At 40.1% G+C, this 24,126-nt stretch overlaps 2 protein-coding genes across 12 annotated transcripts in view; both read left to right on the top strand.

Annotated features, from left to right (window-relative positions):
* myo18ab (myosin XVIIIA b) overlaps positions 1-24,126 on the top strand; it is a 148,144-nt gene that overhangs the window by 13,895 nt on the left and 110,123 nt on the right. The window lies entirely within an intron of this gene.
* LOC147254537 (uncharacterized) overlaps positions 2,782-24,126 on the top strand; it is a 30,047-nt gene continuing 8,702 nt past the window's right edge. Inside the window, exon 1 of the mRNA XM_086215560.1 lies at positions 2,782-2,871. Within this exon, the coding sequence (XP_086071686.1) occupies positions 2,782-2,871 (90 nt within the window). The remainder of the gene's footprint in view (positions 2,872-24,126) is intronic.

The following is a 24,126-nucleotide window of genomic DNA, read 5'->3' as shown; positions in this document are numbered from 1 at the left end:
ACCTCCAAAGGTTCTTTATGGTGCAATGCTGCACCACAAAGGTTCAGAGACTGAAATAATATTTCGCTCTTCCATTTCCATTCATTTTCTACCGCTTATCCTGTTTAGGGTCGTGGAGCCTATCCCAGCTGCCTTTGGGCAAGTGGCAGGGTTCACCCTGGACGGGTTGCCAGTCCATCGCAGGGCCAAAACATATAGACAGACAACAATTTACACTCTCCACACAGAAAGACGCCGTGCTTGAGCTGGGCCTTGAACCCCGAACCTTCTTCCTTTGAGTCGACAGTGCTCACCGCTGCACCACCTTGCATTTCCATTAAGAACAAATCTTTGCTAGTAATTGAAGTACTGTTGCTGATTACTGTTGGAAGAAAAGCAAATTCTGCAATTTGTTGGTAGTCCTGGATTGTATGTATGTAAATATCCCACATCAGCCAGCTTCCCATAAAATAGATGTTCAAATTTTCTGGTTTTTGGCCAATATATTCAGTACTAGCATGAATTAAGCCTATGCTGGCCAGTTGGGGATTAGAAATGACGTCGCTCCAGTGGGACATCAGTAGGTGGCTGACTCAGGGTGGGGCTGCAGTGTGTGTGTGTGTGTGTGTGTGTGTGTGTGTGTGTGTGTGTGGGGGGGGGGGGGATCATTCCTTTGAATTTCAGCCATTTGAATCTTAAGTGAAAGACTACATTCAATACAGTATGTGAACAGGCTTCACATACTGTATTGAATGCAGATTTTTTTTCCCTTTAGCTCCTTCCAAGTTCATTTAATGGATTACACTTTTATAAATAGTGCTTCAGTCCACCCGGGCCAACACAGTGATTTGTATGCCGTGTGTGTATGTGATGTGTCAGATGAAAGGTGTTGAAATGCTTCATTCCTCTGTCGATGTTTTCTATAAACCTCACTGTGTGTGAGAGTTCACTGAGCATCCAGGTCAGGCCAGACGGGGCAGGAGACAGGAATGTTATCAGACAAGTTGTGAGCAATGTCATTAAGTCACATTACAGGAGCATGAACGGTATCACACACACAACATTGAGCTGCATCCACATGGAAACCAGGTGCCAAGTTAAGGTGTAATTACCGTTTGACAGACAAGTGGCTGAATTTCTGTGTGGAAATCTAAAGATATCCCACATCAAGACAGCTCTTTCCTCCCTCTCACTCCCTTTGTCTTATACAAAGACAAACAAAAGAACATTTTTACCAGCTGTACCAAAAACATGTGAAATGACTTTAAAATGTAACATACAGTATGTATCCATCTGTGATTTCATAGTTATGACATCAGAATCAAGTGACGTACCGAACGTTGGTCTTTGCCTACTGTTGCAGCCGAGTCCCAGGCAGGACATCTGCATCACACCTGCTCACGCTAAATTCCTTCAACAACCTGCACACCAAGGCTTTCTATGGCTTTGATCATTATGTGAAAGCCCCATCTTTCCACAAACATAACAGATATAAAGTGTTTGTGGTGGTCATGGGTATATACAAAGAAGCATCAGACAGAAGCTTGTCATACTGCTGTGAGGAAGCAATCCCCTGGAACCTTCAGATAGTGGAGGCTGCAGAGGACTGTGTCTGTCTGTAGTGGTGCCATTAAGTGTTGATGAAGCCCGTCAGTCATCACTATAAACCTTTGTTGACAGTCCAAGGATATTTGTTTGCCTGATGCTTCTTATATGTCTAATAAGTTTAACTCAACACTGCTCTCCTTGTAATCCTCTTTCCTATTTATTTGACTCTCACTTACTCCTTCATAGTGCCCCACAACCAAGTAGCCAGATCAGTCTTCTACCAGATGTTACATCTAAGCTGAACTGGTTGTCCCGCTGAGAGTTAATCCTTGTGTCTTTCCAGGGATGGGGATTATCTGAGCCAGCACTATGACAGAGTAGGCAGCCTATAGCTAGTCCTCTTGTTGTGTGCTGTCTGTTTATGGGGGGCTTATATTAACTTTTAAACATTTAACTTGATGTCATAAGCAGAACAATGGAATAATAAAGAACAATGCAATAAAGAACATGGCAATAACTGAACAATTGAGTTTAATATTTTCAAAAGTGACTTTATAAACTGCTAACATTAACAGGCCTGGCTAACAGTCTCAGCAGCTCAAGGAGCTGGATGGCATGGCTCAAGCGGAAGCATGGCTACCTAGTAATCGGAAGATCACTGGTTTGAGTCACCAGACTGAGTAATGCTACAGTCAACTGATATCAAAATTAGTGGTGCGTTTTCTCGATATAGCCCAGCATTGTTATTTTTGCCCGCTCAATATCCCATTCAAACTAGTAGGGGTGCAATGGTTCAGCAAGACCACAGATTGGTTTATTTTTTTGATCAGTTTGAGTTTCCCTGGAAGTATTTCACGTAAATTTTCAAATGTGAGTTGATTGGTCATGTAGGACAGCCGAGAAAGATGGCAGCACTTCAGGAGAGTTCCTTACAACCATCAGCTAACTTCATAAATTTGGAAACATACACTTCACTCTTTGACATAATTTCATTGTCCTCTACTAAAGTAGTGTTATGGCCAGTATTCAACCGACATCTTACAGCCTCGTGGTGAAATGGCAGATAATAGCAGAGCAAACTTTTTCAAAGGTGTGTTGATGAGAAGCAAGCTAGCTACAAAAAGCAGCATCTTGTCTCAGAGTGCAGCACCGACGGCGACACCAAAGGGAAACCCTCCACTGAATTAATCCAAAACTCACAACCCTAGTACTGGACAGAATGACGATGGAAACACGTTTGAGGGGATACGCAAGATGAGCGCTGCTCTGCAGGTGATGGCAGCGGATGTGGTTTCTATTAAGGAGACAAAGAAGGAGCTCAAAGACTCGGTGGAGAACATGCAGGTTATGCAGGCTTAGAGAGGCAGAAAAACAGATATTGCACATGGAGGACATAAACGCAGAGATGGGAAAAAAAACTTGGAGAATTGTGACAAGAGATAGGAAATGTGGACACGTAGAGGACCCCGAAAACTGGAGCAGGAGGAATAATGTCAGGATGGTGGGAATGAATGAAGGCAAAGAGGAGATGGGCAAAGTGATGCAGTATGTGGAGAGGATTATTTCTGAGGGGCTCTGTCTCACTAGTAAAGAATTTGAGATTGAATGCGCCCATCACTCTCTGGCCTCCATGCTTGACCTGGACCAAGGACCATAATGATGCGCTTCCTATGTTCATCAGCCCGAGACAAGGTGCCACAGGTGGCTAAGGAGAAACAAGGAATCGAGTGAGAGGACTCTAAGCTATCTCCCATTGAAGAGATGTCTACACGAGCTTATGTGAGGCATGGGCTGGTATATCCTGCAACGCTTATCTTCATGTGGAACGGACAAAAGAAAATATTTCGAGACAGCAAGGAGGCTGAGAGGTTTGTGCAAGATGCTAAATAGAAGACCGTGGTACTCAATATTAAAAATATGGCAAAGTGTGTATGAATCTTTGGAAATAAGGTAACTTTTTTCCTTGGTTGGGTTTGCTGGGGGCCGAGAGGATTGTATTGTCTAGGTGACCACCAATGCGCCTCTTCACTCGGAAAACTTTTTGTTTCCCCCCCTCACTCAAGCGCATGCCTCACTTTGCCATCACCATCATTCAGCACATCTTGCAAAGCATTGTTTTCTGTTCAACATCCGATCTTTTAAATTTGAACCAAGTCCAAATCACGGACATAGCACCGTTTTTTTGTTTTTGTTTTGTTTTGTATTTGTTTTTGTTTTGTTTTGTATTTTTGACCAGCTCCTCCTGCTCTGTCTGTGTTTGCAGCCATTGTGAGGCAGGTGTGATGACATCATCGACGATAGGTCAGTAGAGCACAAATCTCTACTATAGGCCAAATTTATATAATTTCTACCATCTACCGCATATGGTGCCCAGCCCTATAGGCTGGGAGGACGACCTATTTGTATAGAAGCCTTTTTATTAATTAATAGAATGGTGGGGAATATGGATGGTCAGATTATAATCGTGGGTGGGCTTTTACTCTTGTAAAAGTCATACTGTCTGTTTTTGTATGTTTAAAGAAAAAAAAACTTCAATGGTAGAAAAAGAAAGTGGATAGATTTTCTGTTTGGCATGTAGATCTCAGGGTAATCCACCAACCGGTGGGTAAATGTTTGAACAAAAATCGTCGTCATCTTCCGCTTATTCCTACACATTAAGGGTCGCAGGGGGGCTGGAGCCTATCCCAGTGTCAACGGGCGAGAGGCGGGGTACACCCTGGACAGGTCGCCAGTCCATCGCAGGGCCAACATAGAGAGACGAACATCCATTCACACACACATTCATACCTACGGTCAATTTAGAGTATCCAATCAGCCTATTCCCCAATTGTATGTTTTTGGATGGTGGGAAGAAGCCGGAGAACCCACGCAGGCACGGGGAGAACATGCAGACTTCACACAGAAAGATCCCATGCCCAATCCGGGACTCGAACCCGGAACCTTCTTGCTGTGAGGTGACAGTGCTAACCACTGCACCACCGTGCAGCCCTTGAACAAAAATACTCATGTAATTACTATCATGACCACATCTGAACAAAGCTGTTAGAAGAAATGAAACAGTCTGGTCAGATGATGGTGCTTCTTTTCTCCAGGCACCTTGGTGGGTTCTATTTTTAGAGTTCCCTTGCTAATATCCATACAGGAGCGGACACCTGCTAGTGACTCATTTCCATATGGCTTTACCCTGTAGGATTTATCATACATCTACACTTGAAAGATGCACTTTCAATATAAACTAGATTGAGTTTGCTTCTACAGATTTTTTTATAAAGCTATGGCCACATCTGTAAATGAGCTACTTCATGGTGCATTTGGCTGCAGCTTCTAAAGTCTGAAATCCTTATCAGTTTGTACAATTAGTCATGAAAGAGTCTCTGCTCAGAAATGCATTTGTTAAAAATTACAAAGCTTATGTATTTTCTTATTTTCCTCTATTGACATAAAAATATCTGTCACTACCTTTTCTGTGCAACATTTTTTTTTATAATTCCACAATTGAGTTTTCAATCTCACACATTGTATAAAATAATCAAATCAATTGTTATCAGCAGTTTTTGGATTTTGTTGCATTGCTCTATACTCATAAATACAAAAGACAAATTATTTGCTTCTCATCATATTTGGGTACCGATATTTATGTTTTAGTTAAGTTGTTTTCCATCACAATGTCTTATGTGTGAAAGAGACTGCTAAAAACAAAAAGGTTGGCAGCTGGATTATTTTTTTCTACTACCAGAATGACTGTTGAACTTCAAAGTGAATTTAGGACCCTGAATATGAAGATGCAACACTGCTGCAGGATGGCACATGTCACAATCCCTCCTGTCTACAGCTTGGTAGGATGGTGATGGAGTATCTGCCCTGCTCCCTCTCTTGCCGGCTCAATTATTTAAAGAGATGCTGCTGGTCCAATAAATAATGAAGAAGACTGTTGAAGGAAGGATTGGTCAGAGTTCAGCAGCTGTTCTTTAAGACAGTTCATACTGGTGTTTGGTTTTGCTGTCAGAGAGGGAGATAATCAGGGAACATTATCTGCTATGATAGAGGAAGGGATTCATTGATTTCTGTGTGAAGAATGATTACTTTTTTCTTTTTGAGTTTGTATCCTACAAACTAGTGTGTGTGTGTGTGTGTGTGTGTGTGTGTATTTAGAGCTTGAGATAGGTCTGCATGAAGAACTCTCTTTGTCCAACAACGATTAAAAACAGATCAGTGAGGAGCATAGTTGCACTGTGTGACCTGTTACTTCTTGAACACAAACACACTGTAGTTTATTTAGACTCAACTTCAGTACATTGTCCTGCTGCTGGGAATATGAAACCCTGCTACAGGCCTCTCATTCACTTCTCACAGCTCTGATATGTCGGTGATTTAAATAGATCTGGTGTTGTGCTGACTTACACATCACATATTTTATCTACAATCATGAAAAATGTACCCTCAGAGAAGACTGTAATTTTTGATCAGATGACCTAATGCCAACACAAACACCCCTAGCCGACACGAACACATGGTCATACAACAGTTCATGTCAAAAGTACCAGGCCAGTTTTTGTGAAACTTGGTTGAGGAGTGGATAACAGGCCAAGGAAGACTCCATTTAATTCCGGGTGGGATCGAGGACTTCTTTTGGTACATTAATTAACAATACATCACATTTCATTACATTTGTTGATCAAAAACATATATGATTGTTTGAGAATACATCAGTGGTGGAGGTCGTTGCTCTGTTTGACCCCTTAGTGTCAGTTAAGAGCTGTGTTATTACGAATGGTGGCAACAGAAGTGTGTCTGTGTGTAAGAAAGAAAGGCAGTGGAGAGAGGATGAACACATATATTTCAGTCCAGTCCTCTCCCAGGTACTGATGTGTCATGTGCTGGGCATCTTTGAATATGGCATGTAGAATGACTCACGTACCGGTTACTAACCCCTGGGGGAAATAGCATACTTGCGCTGTTAAAAATGAGTCAGAACTTTTCATTGATAGTTGTTTTTTTGTTTTTTTTTGCACTCATCAAAGGACTTTCCTACTCTTCCTTTGACTTGTGGAATTTCAAACATCTGTAGTGTTCGACGAACTTCCGTCTTGTTTCTTTAAAAAAAAAAATTTTGGTCCAAAGTTCATTTCTCAGCCAAATCACACTATTTGTTTATGCTCACAATTGCTTATTGACTCACCACTGCGTCCAAGTAGCTGGAACTAAAAGGCATTCATGTGTAAAACTTTTTATATGTGTTACATTAGAAGGCATCGCTTGAGGACAAATCATGTTTGGACATTGGCAGCGGCTGCTTTTGTTTGTAAATTTATTTCTCACTATTTGTGTTGACAACACTGTTGTGTCGCAGTGGCTTATATTAGTTTAACTACATTTTCAGTCAAATGGTTGTAGCTGTTTTCTAAATCTAAGAATAGCTCCTCAGAAATGGTAGCAAGGCTTAACAAGCATCTAATAGAATCTACTGCTATATGTCACCTGACTCAAGCACAAACACAGCAGGCCTTTCTGTTGCTGTCTGAAATAAAACTACTACACATCAATAAGTCTGGCTGCTTATCCACCAAAAACCTTGATGTGAATCTGTATAGGAAGACAGATGATAGAAGAGTGACTTTTATTCTGCGCTACACTTGAGGTTTTCTTTTTGCTGAAGTGTTTGCTAAAAAGACAATATTTCCCATAAACCCTGTTAAAGTTTCCTCCCACCTTTCTTTCAAAGGCCAGCGGTGCAGTAGCCCAGCATCTCTGTCAAATGCCATGGCTTGTTTGGTCTTTGTGAGTGCTGACTGCTGCTGACTGTAAACCACACTGTCAGCAATCTCCTTTCTCTCCACAGTGACACAGCAGCACAGCAAACACACTCAGTCTCTGAGTCTCAGTCCCCTGTTTTTTGTTTTTTTTTCCACAATAAACTGCTCTCTTGTTGACACTGTGATTTGAGGAGCAAACAGCCAACTAAAACCGATTATGAAGAAAGACTATAGATGTCTAATGTCTGTTAAGTAGTTGTTTTCAGAGTAAATACTAAATATTCACTCTTCTCATCCAGAACAGAGGAGAGCAGCTGGGACTTACTGTCATATATATATATAACAACAATATTTTGTTCCATTATTTTCATTATCAACCATGGCCTAAATAACCACAGTGCTCCCTTGTATCTGTGGAAGTCCGAGATGAATCAGAAACCCAAACACTCGCATCATGATGCTCATCTGACCACAACATGTGTTGCTATATCATAGTACATTTTCATTAAAAATCATAGTGCAATGTCCAGTCCAATTATTTTGGAGAAGATTGTTTATGTGGTTTTATATAAAGTTGTGACAATACTGGTTTTAATAGAGACTGTGGAGACTACTGATGGAGTTGACTAAAAGTGCTGAGATTGATTCAGTTTGGAAAAGGATGTTTTTTGCTGAAGTGCTTCCTCATTGAAATAGTCTTGTCTCTTGAAATTAAATTAGATAGTGATTCTAAATCTGCTCTATTTGTAAAATGTCATGAGATCACCTTTGTTGTGATTTGGTATTATATAGATAGAGCTGATTTGACTGTGTAGGGCTGGGAAATTGATTATTTTTTCATCAAGATTAAGATAATCTGCTATCAATAATACAATGTCAACAGCAGCGACAGCTGGGTTTATCATTAAAAAATGCATTGAAACTGACATTCAGAACCTCACAATGACTCTTGCTTATTACGGCACGGTGGTGCAGTGGTTAGCACTGTTTCCTCACAGCAAGAAGGTTCTGGGTTCGAGCCCTGGCTCAGGCACACAATCTTTCTGTGGGGAGTTTACATGTTCTCTCTGTGCCTGCATGGGTTCTCTCTGGGAACTCTGGCACCCTCCCACAGTCCAAAGACATGCAAGTGGGGACTAGGCTACTGTAAATTATCTGTAGGCATGGTTGTCTGTCTATAAATATTGGCCCTGCGATAGATTGGAGTCCCTTTCCAGGGTGAACCCTGCCTCTCGCCCTTCCAATAAAAAATACAAATAACATAAAAATAAAGAAAAGTAGTTCAGCATCTTTACATTTCAGACCATGGTAGAGAGAACAGTGTAAAAAAAAACAAAAACAGAAACCAACTGAACAACTTATTTGAAGTCATACAAATCAGCCCTATAGCCATGGCCTGTCCTCTGTCAGTTGAAATCCTCTGGAACAGAGGGAGTTGCTCTTTCCTCTGTGCTAATTACAGGCCTGATCTCAGCCTACAAATATCACAAATGCACACAGCCTAGAGGATCAGTGACTAAGTGATTAGTGCTTTGAGGCACTTTAATGAGATTTGTTTGAAGCCTTTCCTAGTTTTATCTTGATATATTAACTAACATGGGACTAAGTTACCCAAAAATATACAGCTTTGATGATTGGCAGTTCGCTGGGTGAGCCTTTATAGTACAATTGTTGACAAAGGCCATGTACAAGGACTTTTTCAACAAATTACTGCTGAAAGTTTTTTTTTTTGACACATCACATGCCAGAAATTATGTAAAATCAATAAATCTTATGGCAAACAGCACATTCATTGTTACCTGTCCAGCAAGAGATTACGGAGAACTGGCCTTGTGCTGTCAGTCAGCAAGAGTTTAAGGTAGATGATAAACCAAAAAGACACATTAAGTAGGTTTGGTTGAACTAGATGTTTGGATGGCATAATTTGATCAATAATTCAAACAATTCATCAGTTTAAGTTAATGATGCTTTAAAACTATGCCTATTGGAATCACTCTTTTCTTTAAGTTCCTTTTTTTTTTTTTTTTTTTTAAATGGCTGCTCTTCGTGCGAAGTCACGCTACAAGCAACATGAGACATGTTGACATAACTGAAAGTTCTTATGGAAAGGACACTGGCCAAAGTCCTGAAATGAGTTCCACAGTGAGATTTAGAATCTTCAGAATGTAGTTTGAAACTGAAACACTGCTAACCTGATGCATTATATGATTTGCTACCCAGAACTATTGGGCATGCTCTCTTTGGGATTGGAGGGAAAAAAAAAAACCTGGCAGGTGATTTGGTTAACTATCCAATAGCAACATCTCTGCTCACCACTTAAGAAGCTGTCATTGTTATTTTCCAGCACACAGCTATTTCTTGCTGTCATCTAAACTAAATGCTGATTGATTTGAATCCTTGTGGTTCAGCTCGAAGCACGTAGGATGACATCTTAATAGATTTTCTGTTCCTGAAGTTGTCTGCTATTTATTTAATTGTGGCCCGTGTTGTGTACAGAGTTGCTCACATTTCATACTGATGATTTGAGGCAGGAAAACTTTTTCTTCATTAATATTTGAAGACATTGAATGGGCTATCCTTGACTTATTGTTGTTTTCTTTAGTAACTGGACCTAATCTCATCATATGCTTTACTTTATGCTTTGATCAGAGTGTACACTGTATATTTACTGGATATAGGATCTACATGCTGCTGAAAACACAAGATGGGGAAAACACATCTGATAGAAGTAGTTTGATGAGAGTCATCGTTACCATCCTGAAGTTTCTAAAGCCAGGGAGTCCTTTTGTTGTGTTCCACACCCCGTTAACAGTTGCTAAAGGCCTTGATCTGCCATTTCCTGACTTTAGAGTCTATCCAACCATTTCATGTGAGCCACAGCAAAGTTAAGCTAAAGGGGCGGAAGGTGGGGGGTAGAGGAACTCTTCATTCCCCTCAGAGCCATTTGAAGGATGTTGTTACTATTTCTGTCTTGAGCTGATTTAAGAGGGAATCTCAGTTGAGGACCTAAACATTCATCCAAGAGTTGGATGGATGTTAATCTGTTCTGGGTTTATAAAGGGATGTGTTTGCTCTGCTCAGTACTCATTCATACACTCTTTCAGCAGCCTTTAAAGTAGGCCAGTTATGAGCGCTGCCTACAATAAACCACATTCAGCAGCCATCACACATACTCCTTCATAATGGTGTTAACATGAGATGTCTTCAAGAGTCTTATAAGAAATGTTTAAAAAGCTACCTGACTTGTATAATAGAATGGTTTGAAGAAAAGGGAGGGCTGCCAATAAATCCAGAGATCATTAGACATGGATGCCTGGATTGGAAGCAGATAAGCCAGTGCAATCAGAACTCGGAAGGAACAATTAGAGTAGACTGGATCAGATGAAAGGATTTACACAACATCCAAAAGATAACCCAGGCTGTGTATTAAAATTCAGTTATAATATGTCTCCATCAAACTATTCAACTCAATCAATGATCCGGAGCTAGCATCTAATGTTTTCTGACTTTCTGAACATTTGTTTGAAGCAGTCATTTCTCACCAGGCAACAGAGCATGTTTTAAGTTTTAGTTGCTGCTTTCCATGATGCACCCTGTAATGTCTGAGATTTATAAACACTCTCTCCCTCTTCATTACTGAGCCTGTTCTCATCTTAGATAGTTATATACCGCACTTTGACAATCTGACACGAATGTACAAGGAACCCCTTTTCTTAGTTCAACTGCTCAGGTGGAATTTTGCTTGATCTCTCTGTTATTGTAACCATTTTTTTCTTTTGTCTAAACCTTACCAGACAAGTATAGCTGACATGAATATTTGAAATGATTTGGAAAGCATTCTAAATCAGTCATAATCACTGTTGATGGATGGTTGGAAATATGAAGTTTGCGGTCAGAACCAGTCTGGCAAAGTCCTCCATCTGGTTGAGCAACCCACAGCATCCTTATGCTGACTGTTTCTCTGTCGTCTGAGTTGGTATCTGATAGTGAGGGGCATGAGAAAGCACCAGTATTGTTACTGTTTGATGACCGGAAATTCCAGTGTGTTTCATTATTTTGTTTCATCCTATTCACTCTTCTCCCTCTCTGACATTAGCCTGAACTGAACGCCTTTTTGCTGAACTGTTCAAATGGGTTTTATTCCATAGCTGAGTTTAGCCAAACTTTTTAGTTTAACATTCACCCATCCACAGTTAACACAACCTTGCTAGCTATAGATTGGTGGTTCTGATGTCTCTTTTGAGAGCTAAGCGCTGGTTTAGCCCAAAATATTTCCTCTTATGTTAGCTCTATGTATTGTCCTGATAATGAGGGCTACGGCCCGACAAGACCCGCAAATGGGTTCTTCTGTACATATTAATCTCTTAAAATGTAGGTAGGCAACAAAATGTGCAGGCAAGTGCCAGTGTTACACAATCCCTCACTCAACATACATACACACTCAGTTCCAGGCTGCACTTCGGCAAATGTCCAGTGCCACTCAGCTTATCTGGAGTTGAGTTTCCGTTTGGGCAAAGAGGGCAGTGAATAGAACAGTGTTGGATCTATCATCCCTCAGCTGACCTAAGCCCCCAGGCGCCTGTCAACCAGAGAGGACGGGCTTTGTAACAGGCTCATTGTTCAACACAGTATGCTGTGTGTGTGTGTGTGTGTGTGTGTGTGTGTGTGTGTGTGTGTGTGTGTAGTGAAGGGCATGGTGTTGCAATAATGGACAGATTATGTCATGGATTTTCAAAGTGCTAAAATTCCAACAAAATGTGTTTCATTCTTGTTAAGTCATACTACAGATTGTAGTGTCAGTTTGCTGGTTAGAGTCCCAAGGCTACAACTACTTTCACTAGCATCTAGAATGGTGATTTTGACTAGACTAGACTTGTCAATCACTAACTAATCATGCCAGTCTAAAAAGGTGCTTGCTGCAGTCCTCTTGGTAAATCACAGCAACAGAAACTATGCAGCTCTTGTCCTTGTCTTGTCATTTAAATGTTTTTTTTGTACATGGTTTTTTAATCAGGTGTGTCAGTCTGTGGTTGCTGAGCCACCCTCACCAAAACTTAAGTGACATAACTTGGTATGTATTTGGGATGCACATTTTTACGCTTATTGTGTTTCAACCAATTGAATCAGCTCTACAGAAACTTTACTGTTACTTGTGGCAGACACAATCTTGAAGAATGGGACTTCATTGCAGGTGGTCATATCAAAAATTGGGCTTTAAACTGAACATTGTTGAGAATACACAGAGAATCTGGACATTTCCCCCGATCGGTGGTGTCTTTTCAGCAGTGATTTTGAGTAATATCATAAGCAAGATTAAATGATATGAAAATTACTCTTAACAAAAATCAAACTAACAGTTTGGATGAATCCATTATCAAAGTCAGAGTGCACCCTAATGGCTCTTGTTAACTCGCATTGCACCCATCATCATCAATAAATTCAATGGAAGCTTTCGACCTCTCTCTCAACAAACAGCGTTTTAATCAATGTCTTACATCCAAATGTTGCTGCTTGTTTGTGTTTTAAAGTTATTACCAGCCCACACATGAGAGATCCTCCCCCTTACTCATTGACACCGCACGTGAGGTCAGAACTGTTGGAATCTTAGGACTTGTGTAAATAGCAATATCCATGTTTTGTCCTACCCATGCATTCCACAGAGATTACTGCAGCCAGACAGAATTAGTGTGCTTGGAGGAAACAAGACATGACTGCAGCTGATAGCAGTACAGCCTGTTTGTCATGTTGTTGTACTATGAGCTTGTCTTGTTCATCGACTGTATCTTGTTGATCTGACAATCAACAAGTTTGTGTAGGCGTGCTCATAGCATCACTCTCCTTAGTTTCTCCATGCTGTCAGATAATATATGTTTGTTTGCTTAATACGTTTTGGGTTGCATCAAACCCTAACCCTTTTTTTTTTGCCAGAGAGATTATTTAGCATTTGTTGGGCAGCTTTCATTGTACATACACTAAAATCGTCAACGTTTATAATGTAACCTTCACCTCACCATTCTCTCCTCTTCTCCAGTCCACTGGGAAAGTATCAAAAATAACCGGAGTTAATATAATGTTTAGTGTCACTTTCTGGGTCTTTTCAATTGGCCTTTTGTCATTTTATTAAGAAAATCAATCTTGTCAGCCAAATCAGACTATGCAATATTTTAGTCTGACATGATGCTCACTATGTCAGTCTTTCGCAGTGTCTCAACAGAGAGACCGAAAACACTATAAGTATTACCGCAGCCAATCATTGTTTGCAGTAGTAGTAGCACTACTACTACTACTACTACTACTACTACTACTACTACTACTACTACTACTCCTCCTCCTATAAAGTTTGCTACTTTGGGAAGATAACACAGCATAATTACCAATTTGTCACTAAATTGCCCAACGCCTTAGCATGTTTCTTTTTAAGCATACGCGCCCGCGATAGCTGTTGGCTAGAGGCATTATGTTTTACGGTTTTTCGTTCATTCTTATTTTTGTCCCTAACTTTTGAATGCTATGTCTCAGAAATGCATTGTTGGGATTTCTTCACATTTGCCCCAAATGTCAGCAGGGACTCCAGGATGAAATGAACAGATTTTGGTGGTCAAAAGTTAAGGCAACTCTACCATGCACACATCATAATGTATACAATCGCAATGTGGTACTTTGTATTTTCACTTCTTTAAGGAAGCATCAGAGAGGCAGTGGATTGTTCCACAAACATTTCCTCTGTTTGATTGTTCAAATTTTACTGCTGAAACCCTCTTTGCTTTTCTCACAACTCATAATGTGAGCCAGATATTACTCTGTCATCTTAATGGTTATTGTCAAGGACACATGAGATGTCAGACTAGGCAGGAAAATAGAAACATTCCGACATGCTAGATTTTCCGTTGAGGTGTCATGGGGGGGCCCCTGAGGCCTTAGCCCCATTCTTTAATTCTTCCATGAGTGTACGTTGGTCATTTATGAGCCAGACTGAAAACAGTAAAAGCTAAGATAAGTTTTTGGAGTCTGAATCAGGCTGTACTACTATAGTATACCTACACACCTTTTAACACTGTTGCAGATTTTACTATACCTATCCACCAAGTGAGTTTTTTTCCCCCCGTAAACACCTCTGATTATTCGATTTGAATACATGTTTAAAGCTTGAAGATGTAATATTATCACTAATGATTCCTAAATACAAAGCACATTAGAGAAGCAACAATATTTATCTGTATAATTATCGTATGATGCTCAGGTTCACTGACCGCAAGGCCAGTAAATGATGCAAAACATGCATGTGTTCTCACTGATAACATAATTGCTGGCTTTAATTGGTATTTCATTTGACATGCTGAAGCCTGCCGTTCACTCCTACCCAGTTATGCTGCTTTTAGTACTAAATGTTTATAATATCTAAGAATTCTGTGTTCCTGCTCTGGCCCAGACGAGAGTAAAATATTAAATAGATGTGTATAGTTTTACATGTGCAGTGTTACATTAGTGGAGGTGGGTGTACTGAGGGCATGCCAGCTTGGATTTACACTGGAGTTAGATGTTGACTAAAAGAAGCACTAAATGGGCTACAGCATTCCACAGAGTCAGCGCCACCCATCATCCACAAGTATGCCTTGGCACACACTGCACATGCCATACTGTACATTTGAATCATGACACACATCATCCAGTAGCTCTCATCCATGTCTGGCCCAGTTATTCTGTATATATTTATTAGTTGTGGCATGAGATGCAGATATGATCGTGGCTGAATATGAAAGATGACAATACTCACATGTATGTACATTGTGTTGTTGCTGTAGGTTTTGTATTTGACCTAGATGGGCTACATTTAGGTTCTGACCCACCGATGGTGAAACCTCTACCTGGAGACAACTGTGACCTGCATCCAAGCAATGCTGAGTCTGATGAGACATGTTGGGAAAGCCCTTGTTGAAGGATTTACGCCTTACTCTCTGGCTCCCTTGGAGAGTCCCTGTGTATATGTGAATTACATGATCTGTCTGTTAGCATCACACGTGCATATGTACACACACAGACACAGAGACAGACACAGACATCATGCGCCCTGTCTGACCTACATCTGCCACCCTGCTACAGAACTGAGATGTGAAGGAGCTTGCTCAGACATGACACGCACACACATATCATGCACACACGCACACAGTGTGTGTGTGTGTGTGTGTGTGTGTGTGTGTGTGTGTGTGTGTGTGTGTGTGTGTGTGTGTGTGTGTGTGTGTGTGTGTGTGAGTGAGACTTTGGCATTAACACTGTCCCAGCTGCTGACCGCTGAGACCAATAGGGAACATCCTCCTGGGCACATCAGTGGAATGTACCATGTCATTGAGGAAATGTATCTTTGACCTGTCACATTAGTGCTGACCAAAACTGAGACCCCATGCTCTTAAAGACAAGGATTGTAGAAGAAGAAGAAAGTGGTCGTACGGGAAAGGAAATGCTCTGCATTTTTTAATCTTGGCTAATAATAGGAATGAAAAGTCAGGATGGGTTGACCTCTGCTGCTTTAGTTGAGATTCCTCTTTTCGTCTCTGGCAAACCCTACATCTTTATTGAATCAGTAAATCATTGGATTATCCTAAAAGCTTGTGTTATGGCTATATTAAATCTGAATGACAGAAACTCTTTGTAAACATCCAACAGTGCTAAAAAACATGGAGCTAATTCATGGTTAACACCAAAATTCCTTTCAGATGTCAAGTGATTGTAATGTTACTAGCTACTAGTTTTCGTTTTGTTTTTAAGCTGCGGGGGTAGGTTTCTTCTTACCAACACTGCGTTTAGTAATTGTGGTCCATAGTGATCTTAACAATTTTCCGGCATGCCCACTTGACTGGAAATGCCTTTTGCCTCAGAATGACACACAAGTCCTTCCTTTAGTTTTCCAGTTATACATACAGAAACCAAAACATGGGTACAGTTGTTTAGCTGCAAAGTAGATGAGTGCTGACTGGTAATGATGTGGCCCTCTGTTATGCTGACATTATCATTGAAGTCAAGTCTGCTCTTATCACCGCTGGTAAGATGACAGAAAAAAAAGTGGAGTACAGACGAGGCTGCTTAGTCTGCTGTGTAATGGTAAAATAACATAAATGCTGCATCCTGACATTTGATTTATTGAACAAAATGCATTTTAAGATACTGTAATGACAACTTGAAGTGATTTTGTCAACTCATCCCATTAATCAGTTTTAAAGTTAAACATAGCAATAGTTGATATTTTGATATTGTGGTAGCAACTAATAATGTAAGGAGAAACACTGCTGCATATGCAGCACCTTAACAGCACTAAGAGAGCCTCTGTAATCTGTATTCTTGGAAGTCGTTTTGTAGAGAAGGCTTCATTATAGACTTGAACACCTCCCCCTCCCACACACAAATAAACCCACTGAGGGACAGAATTATCATCCTTTAAATCTATTTTTGGATGCACTTTTTTAATATTTTGAATAAAATAAAAATAATTAGTACTTTTTGGTTCCAAAATTTCAGTGTCAGACTTTCCCTCTGACCTCACTCCAGGGTTTGCACTTGCGCTTCAATTCTTCATTATTCAAACTACTTGTAAACACTCCTATCCCACAGTGTTACATCACTACATTTCTCTCCTCACCCTTCAGTCTTACCCCACCCTCTTTATTTTAACCCCGCTCTTTCCCAAAGAAGCCCCTTCTGGAACCCCTCCCTCCTCCTGCACTACTGTCAGCTGGACTAAAGCTGTCACTTCAGTGTTTGCACTTCATCTATACCACGGCAGCCTTCTGTCTCTACAGTATCATGGCAGCCACTTGGAAATAATAGATGCTTTGTCTGGTTGCAGGATTTTCAAAAGCGTGCAGTTTTTTGTTTTTTGTAAAATCTGGTCCTCTGGCTCCATCTTGTGGTCCAAAAGCAGTGGTAGTGGGAAAGTAAGGGAGCTGTAACAGATCACTCATTAATACACAGCCTGGGGATATGTGTCTTTAAGCAGGTGGATGTTCTGTATTGGAGGTTTGTTTTGGTACACTGAGGAAAGTGGAAAGCAGCTGCTTAATCCCACAGGAGTCATTATTCTAAAATCCTGACACTGTGGATGATGTATAATACTCAATTGATGTTTTAGAAATCTCACACTAAGAACTGTGATGCCCGCAGTTGTGATGATGTGCACATCAGTTGTGAATTCAGTTGAGGCACTTTGACATGTCTGTTGGAACTTTTATCAGCTTTCAAAGGTGCAGCTCTCTGTAGGGGTATCATGTATGTTCTGATGGTTCAGTTTATGTAGAATTGCTGGAGGCACTGGCGGTATGCAGTGTACACAATCCCTAATTTGATGTTAAGAACAGGCTATCTTATATTTACTTGACCGAAAAGTACACACAGTTTCATTACCGCTGTCACTGACACAGCTATTATCAATAAATATAGCCGCTTTAAGCCTTTTCTATAATAATATGCAGAGGTCAGTCTTATAGACTACCAAGTTCATTTATTCTAAAAAAACAAGTCGTAAACTCATTCCAAGGTGCTCATTTCTCCTGCATCTTCCATGCATCCAAATGTAGTACAGATTAGGGCCTGACAGATAGATTTACTGTTATTGGCTTATACATATATACCATGACAGCGTTTATGTTTTCTGATACGCACCATGTTACAATATTTTTTTAACAGCAAATAAAATACCTAAAGTAATGCCTATATCTATTTAAAGATTCTATAACCTACAGTAATGTGTCCAGCAGAGAGCATACTGGTGCCTCTAACTTGTTGCTTTTCCTATTTTATATACTATTTTATTTTGGTCATATGAAATATTGTTAGATATGTTATTATAAAGTCAATTATTTGTTTAAGAATTTAGCCTTCTGACAATCATTACATAGCCGTATTGGTACAAAATTGATGCACAAAGAACATAGAAAAGTCCAGGACAGAAATTCACTATTTTTGTTGCACATATTAGTAATCTGCAATTTTTTTTCTACTCGAAAACAAGTATCTGTATTGGGCTCAGAAAACCCACATAAATTGAGCTCTGTTTCGGACTGAAGGTTATTTAATCCTACAGGGGTAATGAACACTTTCATTGCTCAGCCACCTGGAGTTTATTTCACTGAGGTGCATCAGTGGGAAACTGACACCGACTGAACGGAGCATCTATGTGTTATCAGTCTCATGTTCCCCATTTACTCACAGAATATACATTACTTCATTTCATCAAATGAAGAAGAAACTCACTTCTGTGAGGCCTTTTTTTCCTATTGACTGTCAGCAGCAGGCAGGCTTATGTCAGTTTAGTTTGATGAGTATTCTGAAATCTCCATCCATCCATCCATCCATCCAGCCATCCTGGTCTGGAGCCTATCCCAGAAGCCTTGGGCAAGAGGCTGGTTGCACCCTGTGAATGGTTGTCTGTCTATATGTGTTGGTCCGCAGGGTCAATTTAGAGTATCAATCAGCCTCGTCCTCACTTGCATGTCTTTGGACTGTGGGAGGAAGCCTGAGTACTTGCAGAGAACCCACGCAGGCACAGGGAGAACATGCAGACTCCACACAGAAAGATCCCGCGCCCGAGCCGGGGCTCGAACCCGGAACCTAACCACTACACCACCGACCGTGCCGCCCCCATTTTGAAATATCACATATGAAAAGGGTAAAGGAAAAAGCCCCTCCAATTTTGGAGGGTTATGTTTTCTGTTTTTTGAAAAAGTGTAAATGTGCTAAATGAGACATGGAAAGCCATTTTCAAACGAGCTCTGATGTTGCGAATGTTGAACTCACAGGACTGACTGTCGCCTTCACAGGTTTTCCTAACTTTTGTCTTCCTTTACAGACAGAGGAACATGTGTAGTATTAGCTGGTACTGAGAAAAATTACATTCTTTTTCTAACTGAAGGTAATTTCTGGAAACCTCTCCATTTTTCACTGACAGAGGACTCTTCTTTTTAGCTTGCAGCCACAGCATTGCCTTTTCCACCAGCAGTATCATGCAGCGTATTTTATTCACTCCTAACTGGTTGGTGGAAACACACTAATGCACTGTTCCCTTTTCACAGTTTCCTTAGAAGTCCCTTGACAATTAACTGGAAACACAACTAGTGAGGTTGAGCAAAGTGTGCATTGTTTCCAATAACCTGCTACCATCTTTTTTACGTACTTCTGTTTCTCTCGGCGCTGCCTTCCTCTAAGCTTTCAGGCTTCCTGCTCTCTGCTGTGAGTAACAGTTTCACACAGGAAGGCAACACGCCATGTGTTTATGACACCATGATAGGCCCAAGAGAAGGCGTAGGGCTGGTGATACAAAGGAAATAGGGATTTGGTGGGATTTAAGATGCTAGATGCTGGACTGCACGCCATATGATGATTGGACCAAGTATAAAGGTATGCTACCGGCAGATCCTCATATGTCTGATTTCAACACAGGGGAACTTAACATTTTTCCTTTAGAATAGAGAAGGACATTTTATATTTCTCTTCGCCATGAAGTAGTTCCAATAAACTTTGGAATCACCTTTTTAAAATCGTACAATCAAGCTTTTAACTGTAGCAACAAGAATTATAAACACATTGTTACTGGATGGGGAGTGAAATGATTTCCTAAGCATTTGTGAATATTGTTTCATTTAGCCAATTGAATAGAGCTTTCTCAATCTGCTGGCACACCCATCAGTGCAAAGAGCACCTTCACTGGTGAGGGTACCAGAAATTTTTACCAGCTCAAGTACTTATATTTTATCACGTATTTTCTATTTTTAGGACTGATCTTAAAAGACATGACAGTGGAGAACAGCAATATATCTGAAGCATATTGTCAGTCCCAACAGTGACAGCTACCATTTGATATTTTTTCATTCTCAAAACAACATTGTGAAGGAAAAATCCATTCTAAATTAATCAGAATTATAATAATAATACAGAATCATGCTAATAGAGATCAAGGGAAGTCATGATGAAACAAGTAAGGAGACCAGGGTGGGGGTGTAACGTAACGTCTTTACAAACAGGAGAGATGTGAGTCAGTGGTGTAAATATACAGCACAGAGCAAAAACAAGATACAAAGTTATATTAGCTTAGCTACCAGCAGCAAGCTAAATAAAAAAGAAGAGCTTTATTTCCTGTCCTATTTTTTTAGAATAGGACTCTCAAAGCAGCTTTTAAAAAAAACTGCATATGTGAAGTAATCAAGTTGTTTATATTTGTTATATCTTATGTTCTTTTGATATTTTGGAGATCAAACAGTCCATGAATGAAATAAAAATATGTTAGCGTAATTGATTATAACAGTACGAATCAGAGTCCTACATGTAGTTAATAATGTAAGTGTGTCATGGACCCCATGTAAATATGCACCAGTTTTTAGCGTACCCTGAATGCAGCATGATGTCATCCCCTCAGGCGTTTAATGTATTTTGGTATGGCTGACCCACAGTGTATAAACAATTGTACGCAGTAACTTCATTTCATTAACAGATCATGAGCTTCACGAGCACCCATGTGGGCACACACAAGCAGCTGAGATGACACCAACTGCTGCAACATGTGTGGGTAACGCCTGACGGGACTGGGTGGGTGTTGGGCAGTGGAGTGGGGGGATCATGGTAGAGCTGTCTAGCCTGGAGAGCTGAGGCTCCTATTTTTACCCCTGCACAACACCCTCATATCACAACAGCTGTCCCCACATCTCCTGTCTGTCCAATGTCAGGAATAGCTGACCTATCAGAGCGCTGGCCCTCTCTTCAGCCTGGCTCTTTCTCTAGCAGTACATGTGTCTCTAGCCGCTTGCTCACATCTGTTCTACTTTGGTCACTTTTCAATCAGATCACTGACTTTTGGGAGCAGTTTGGATACAGGAACTGAGGAATTACTTCACGTGCAGGTAGAACACTCGGTGGTACCATTCTAGATTCTAGGGGGCGGGTGTAGTGGAAAATCTCCAAGAGAAGCTTCGGGCCTGAACACGGCTCAGCAGGTTTCACTATTTTTAGACTAGAATTAGCTGAGGGGGGCAGCTTGAGAGACTTTCCAGCTGAAAGTAAGATTAAACAATAGTCTTTGTGACAATGGGACATTACCTCTTTCCCTACTCAAGAATTTAACAGGACAAGTATGTGGAGATGCAGTTTGGCTGGTTTGCGGAGGTGATCCTCGGTCATTTGTGATACATAGCATTGTCAGGAAATGTACTTTACTGTCATGATATATTGTTGGTTTTCAGTGCTTTTCTAAATTTTGATTTATGAGTCATTTTATAAAGACTGTGATTTTCTGATGTAAACACTTTTTGTCACAGACAGACAGACAGACAGACAGACAGATTACTTTATTAATCCCTTATGGACGTTCCGCCAGGGAAATTGCAATCTCCTACACAGTAATTACTACACAGTCATTAAGGTTCTGAAACATATTGATACTGATTCATACAAGATTGAATTGAATGATTTTATAATGTGCAAATCTTTAAGTTTCTGCTCAAAGTGAAATGAATGATTTACGGAAACAATTATTAGAAAATTAGTATTTTGAAAGGATTTCATTTCTGTAACGATGGTATCAATAAGACACTGTGCCACCGACCATGCAGTAAAAATTATGTGTGGGATAATATATATTGAAAGCACAATTTATCAAGATTATACCTCTTACAATATGTTATGGATACACTCTAGTGCAGAATATCAAAATTTTCATTAAAACATCTAGTCTTATAATTAATTTAGCTTTTTCCCCACCACCATGTTGATACAAAAGTTTGAAAAAAAGTTACAACCATTAGTTATCTGTAGATTTGACAGTATATTCAATTGTCACTTTTTTTGAGGTGAGCAGAGAATGTGATGTGTTGAATCATGCTGCTCTCTTTTGGCTGGTGAAATCCTGAATATCATTTTGCCTCTGTCTGGCCCCGTTCTTATTGACCACATATGGGATTAAGTCGAATGAATCTTGTGTATATTTGGACTGGGTTTGATTGTCCATGGTTGCCTTTCAGGTTGGGTCTCCTTGTTTCAATATATAGTGTTGGCATGTTGGGGTTTGGTCTGTCCAGGATCAGCCCTCTGCCCCAGATATTAATTCAGGACTGTCAACATTCAGTCAGCAAGTAGCACCTGCTTGGTCCCTGTGGATGACGTGAGCTTGCTTTCTGTTTAGATGATATGATACACCATTGGTATTATGACAATATCTTCTATGACAAATTACCATTCAAACTTTTCTTTAATTATTTCAGCCAAGATTTCAAAATTGTGGTTGCCATTCCTTCAAGTTATGATACCATTGTGCATATTGATGCACAATGGTATCATTGGTATCAGCAGATTTTGGTCATTTTAAGATAGATCTGTGTCTTTACAGTCAAGACTCTTCACAATTACTCCTCTGTTTATCATAAACACATGATGAAACGATAACACAGTAAATATTTTATTTATGGGCTTGGAAAGAATACAAACTTTCCTTTTTCAGAATTTTTACATGTTTTTCATTGTGTACGAAATGTGATTATATAAATTTGTTTTTTACATGTAATATTGACAGCTGTACATATCAGCTATTGAAGCAGTTGACACTGACAAAAAATTGTGCATTATTAATTAGTTCATATATATGTGTGTGTGTGTGTATATATATATATATGCGTATATATGTATATATATATGCGTATATATGTATATATATGCGTATATATGTATATATATATGCGTATATATGTATATATATATATGCGTGTGTATAATATATACACACACACACTTTCTCATTCAATGTTTTTTCTTTATTTTTACTACTTTCTACATTGTAGACATCCTGTGGACATCAAATATATGAAGCAAGATACATGGAATTATGTAGCAAAGACAAAATTGTTAGATAACTCTAAATATGTTTTATATTTTAGATTTCTCAAAGTAGCCACCCTTTGCTTTGTTGACAGTGCTGTAAACCCTTGACCTCTCAAGGAACTTCATGATGTCATCAGGTTCGCCTTGTCAGGGTTCATTTGTGGAATTTCTTAATGGGGTTGGGACCGTCAGTTGTGTTGTGCCGAAGTCAGGTTGGTACACAGCTGACAGCCCTATTAGACAACTGTTAGAATTCATACTGTGGCTAGAACCAATCAGCTAAATAAAGAGAAATGACAGTCCATCATTACTTTAAGAGCAGCAGGTCAGTCTGGAAAATTGCAAAAACTTTGAATGTGTCCCCAAGTGCAGTCACAAAAACCATCAAGCGCAAAGATGAAACTGGCTCACATGAGGACCGCCCCAGGAAAGGAAGACCAAGAGTCACCTCTGCTGCTGAGGATAAGTTAATCCGAGTCACTAGCCTCAGAAATCACAAGTTAACAGCACCTCAGATCAGAGCCCAGATAAATGCCACACAGAGTTCCAGGAGAAGACACATCTCTGCATCAACTGTTCAGAGGAGACAGTGCCAATCAGGTTTTTATGGTCGAATAGCTGCTAAGAATCAACTACTAAGGAAAAGCAACAAGCAGTTGAGATTTTTTTGGGCCAAGAAACATAAAAAATGGACATCAGACCAGTGGAAATCTGTTCTTTGGTTTGATGAGTCCAAATTTGAGATCTTTGGTTCCACCTGCTGTGTCTTTTTGTGATGATGCAGGTGGACAGATGGTCTCTACATGCATGGTTCCCACCATGAAGCATGGAGGGGATGCTGTTGGGGATTTCTTCAAAATTGAAGGCACACTGAACCAGCATGGTTATCACAGCATCCTACAGCGACATGCCATCCTATCTGGTTTGTGTTTAGTTGGACCATCATTTATTGTTCAACAGGACAATGACCCCAAACACACATCCAGGCTGTGTAAGG

This window comes from Aulostomus chinensis, chromosome 10 (assembly GCF_037954235.1).
Source record: "Aulostomus chinensis isolate RoL2024-O1b breed Wild chromosome 10, RoL_Achi_v1.0, whole genome shotgun sequence".
Taxonomy (NCBI): domain Eukaryota; kingdom Metazoa; phylum Chordata; class Actinopteri; order Syngnathiformes; family Aulostomidae; genus Aulostomus; species Aulostomus chinensis.
The sequence above is the reverse complement of the archived record's forward strand: the minus strand, read 5'-3'. Positions and strand labels throughout refer to the sequence as shown.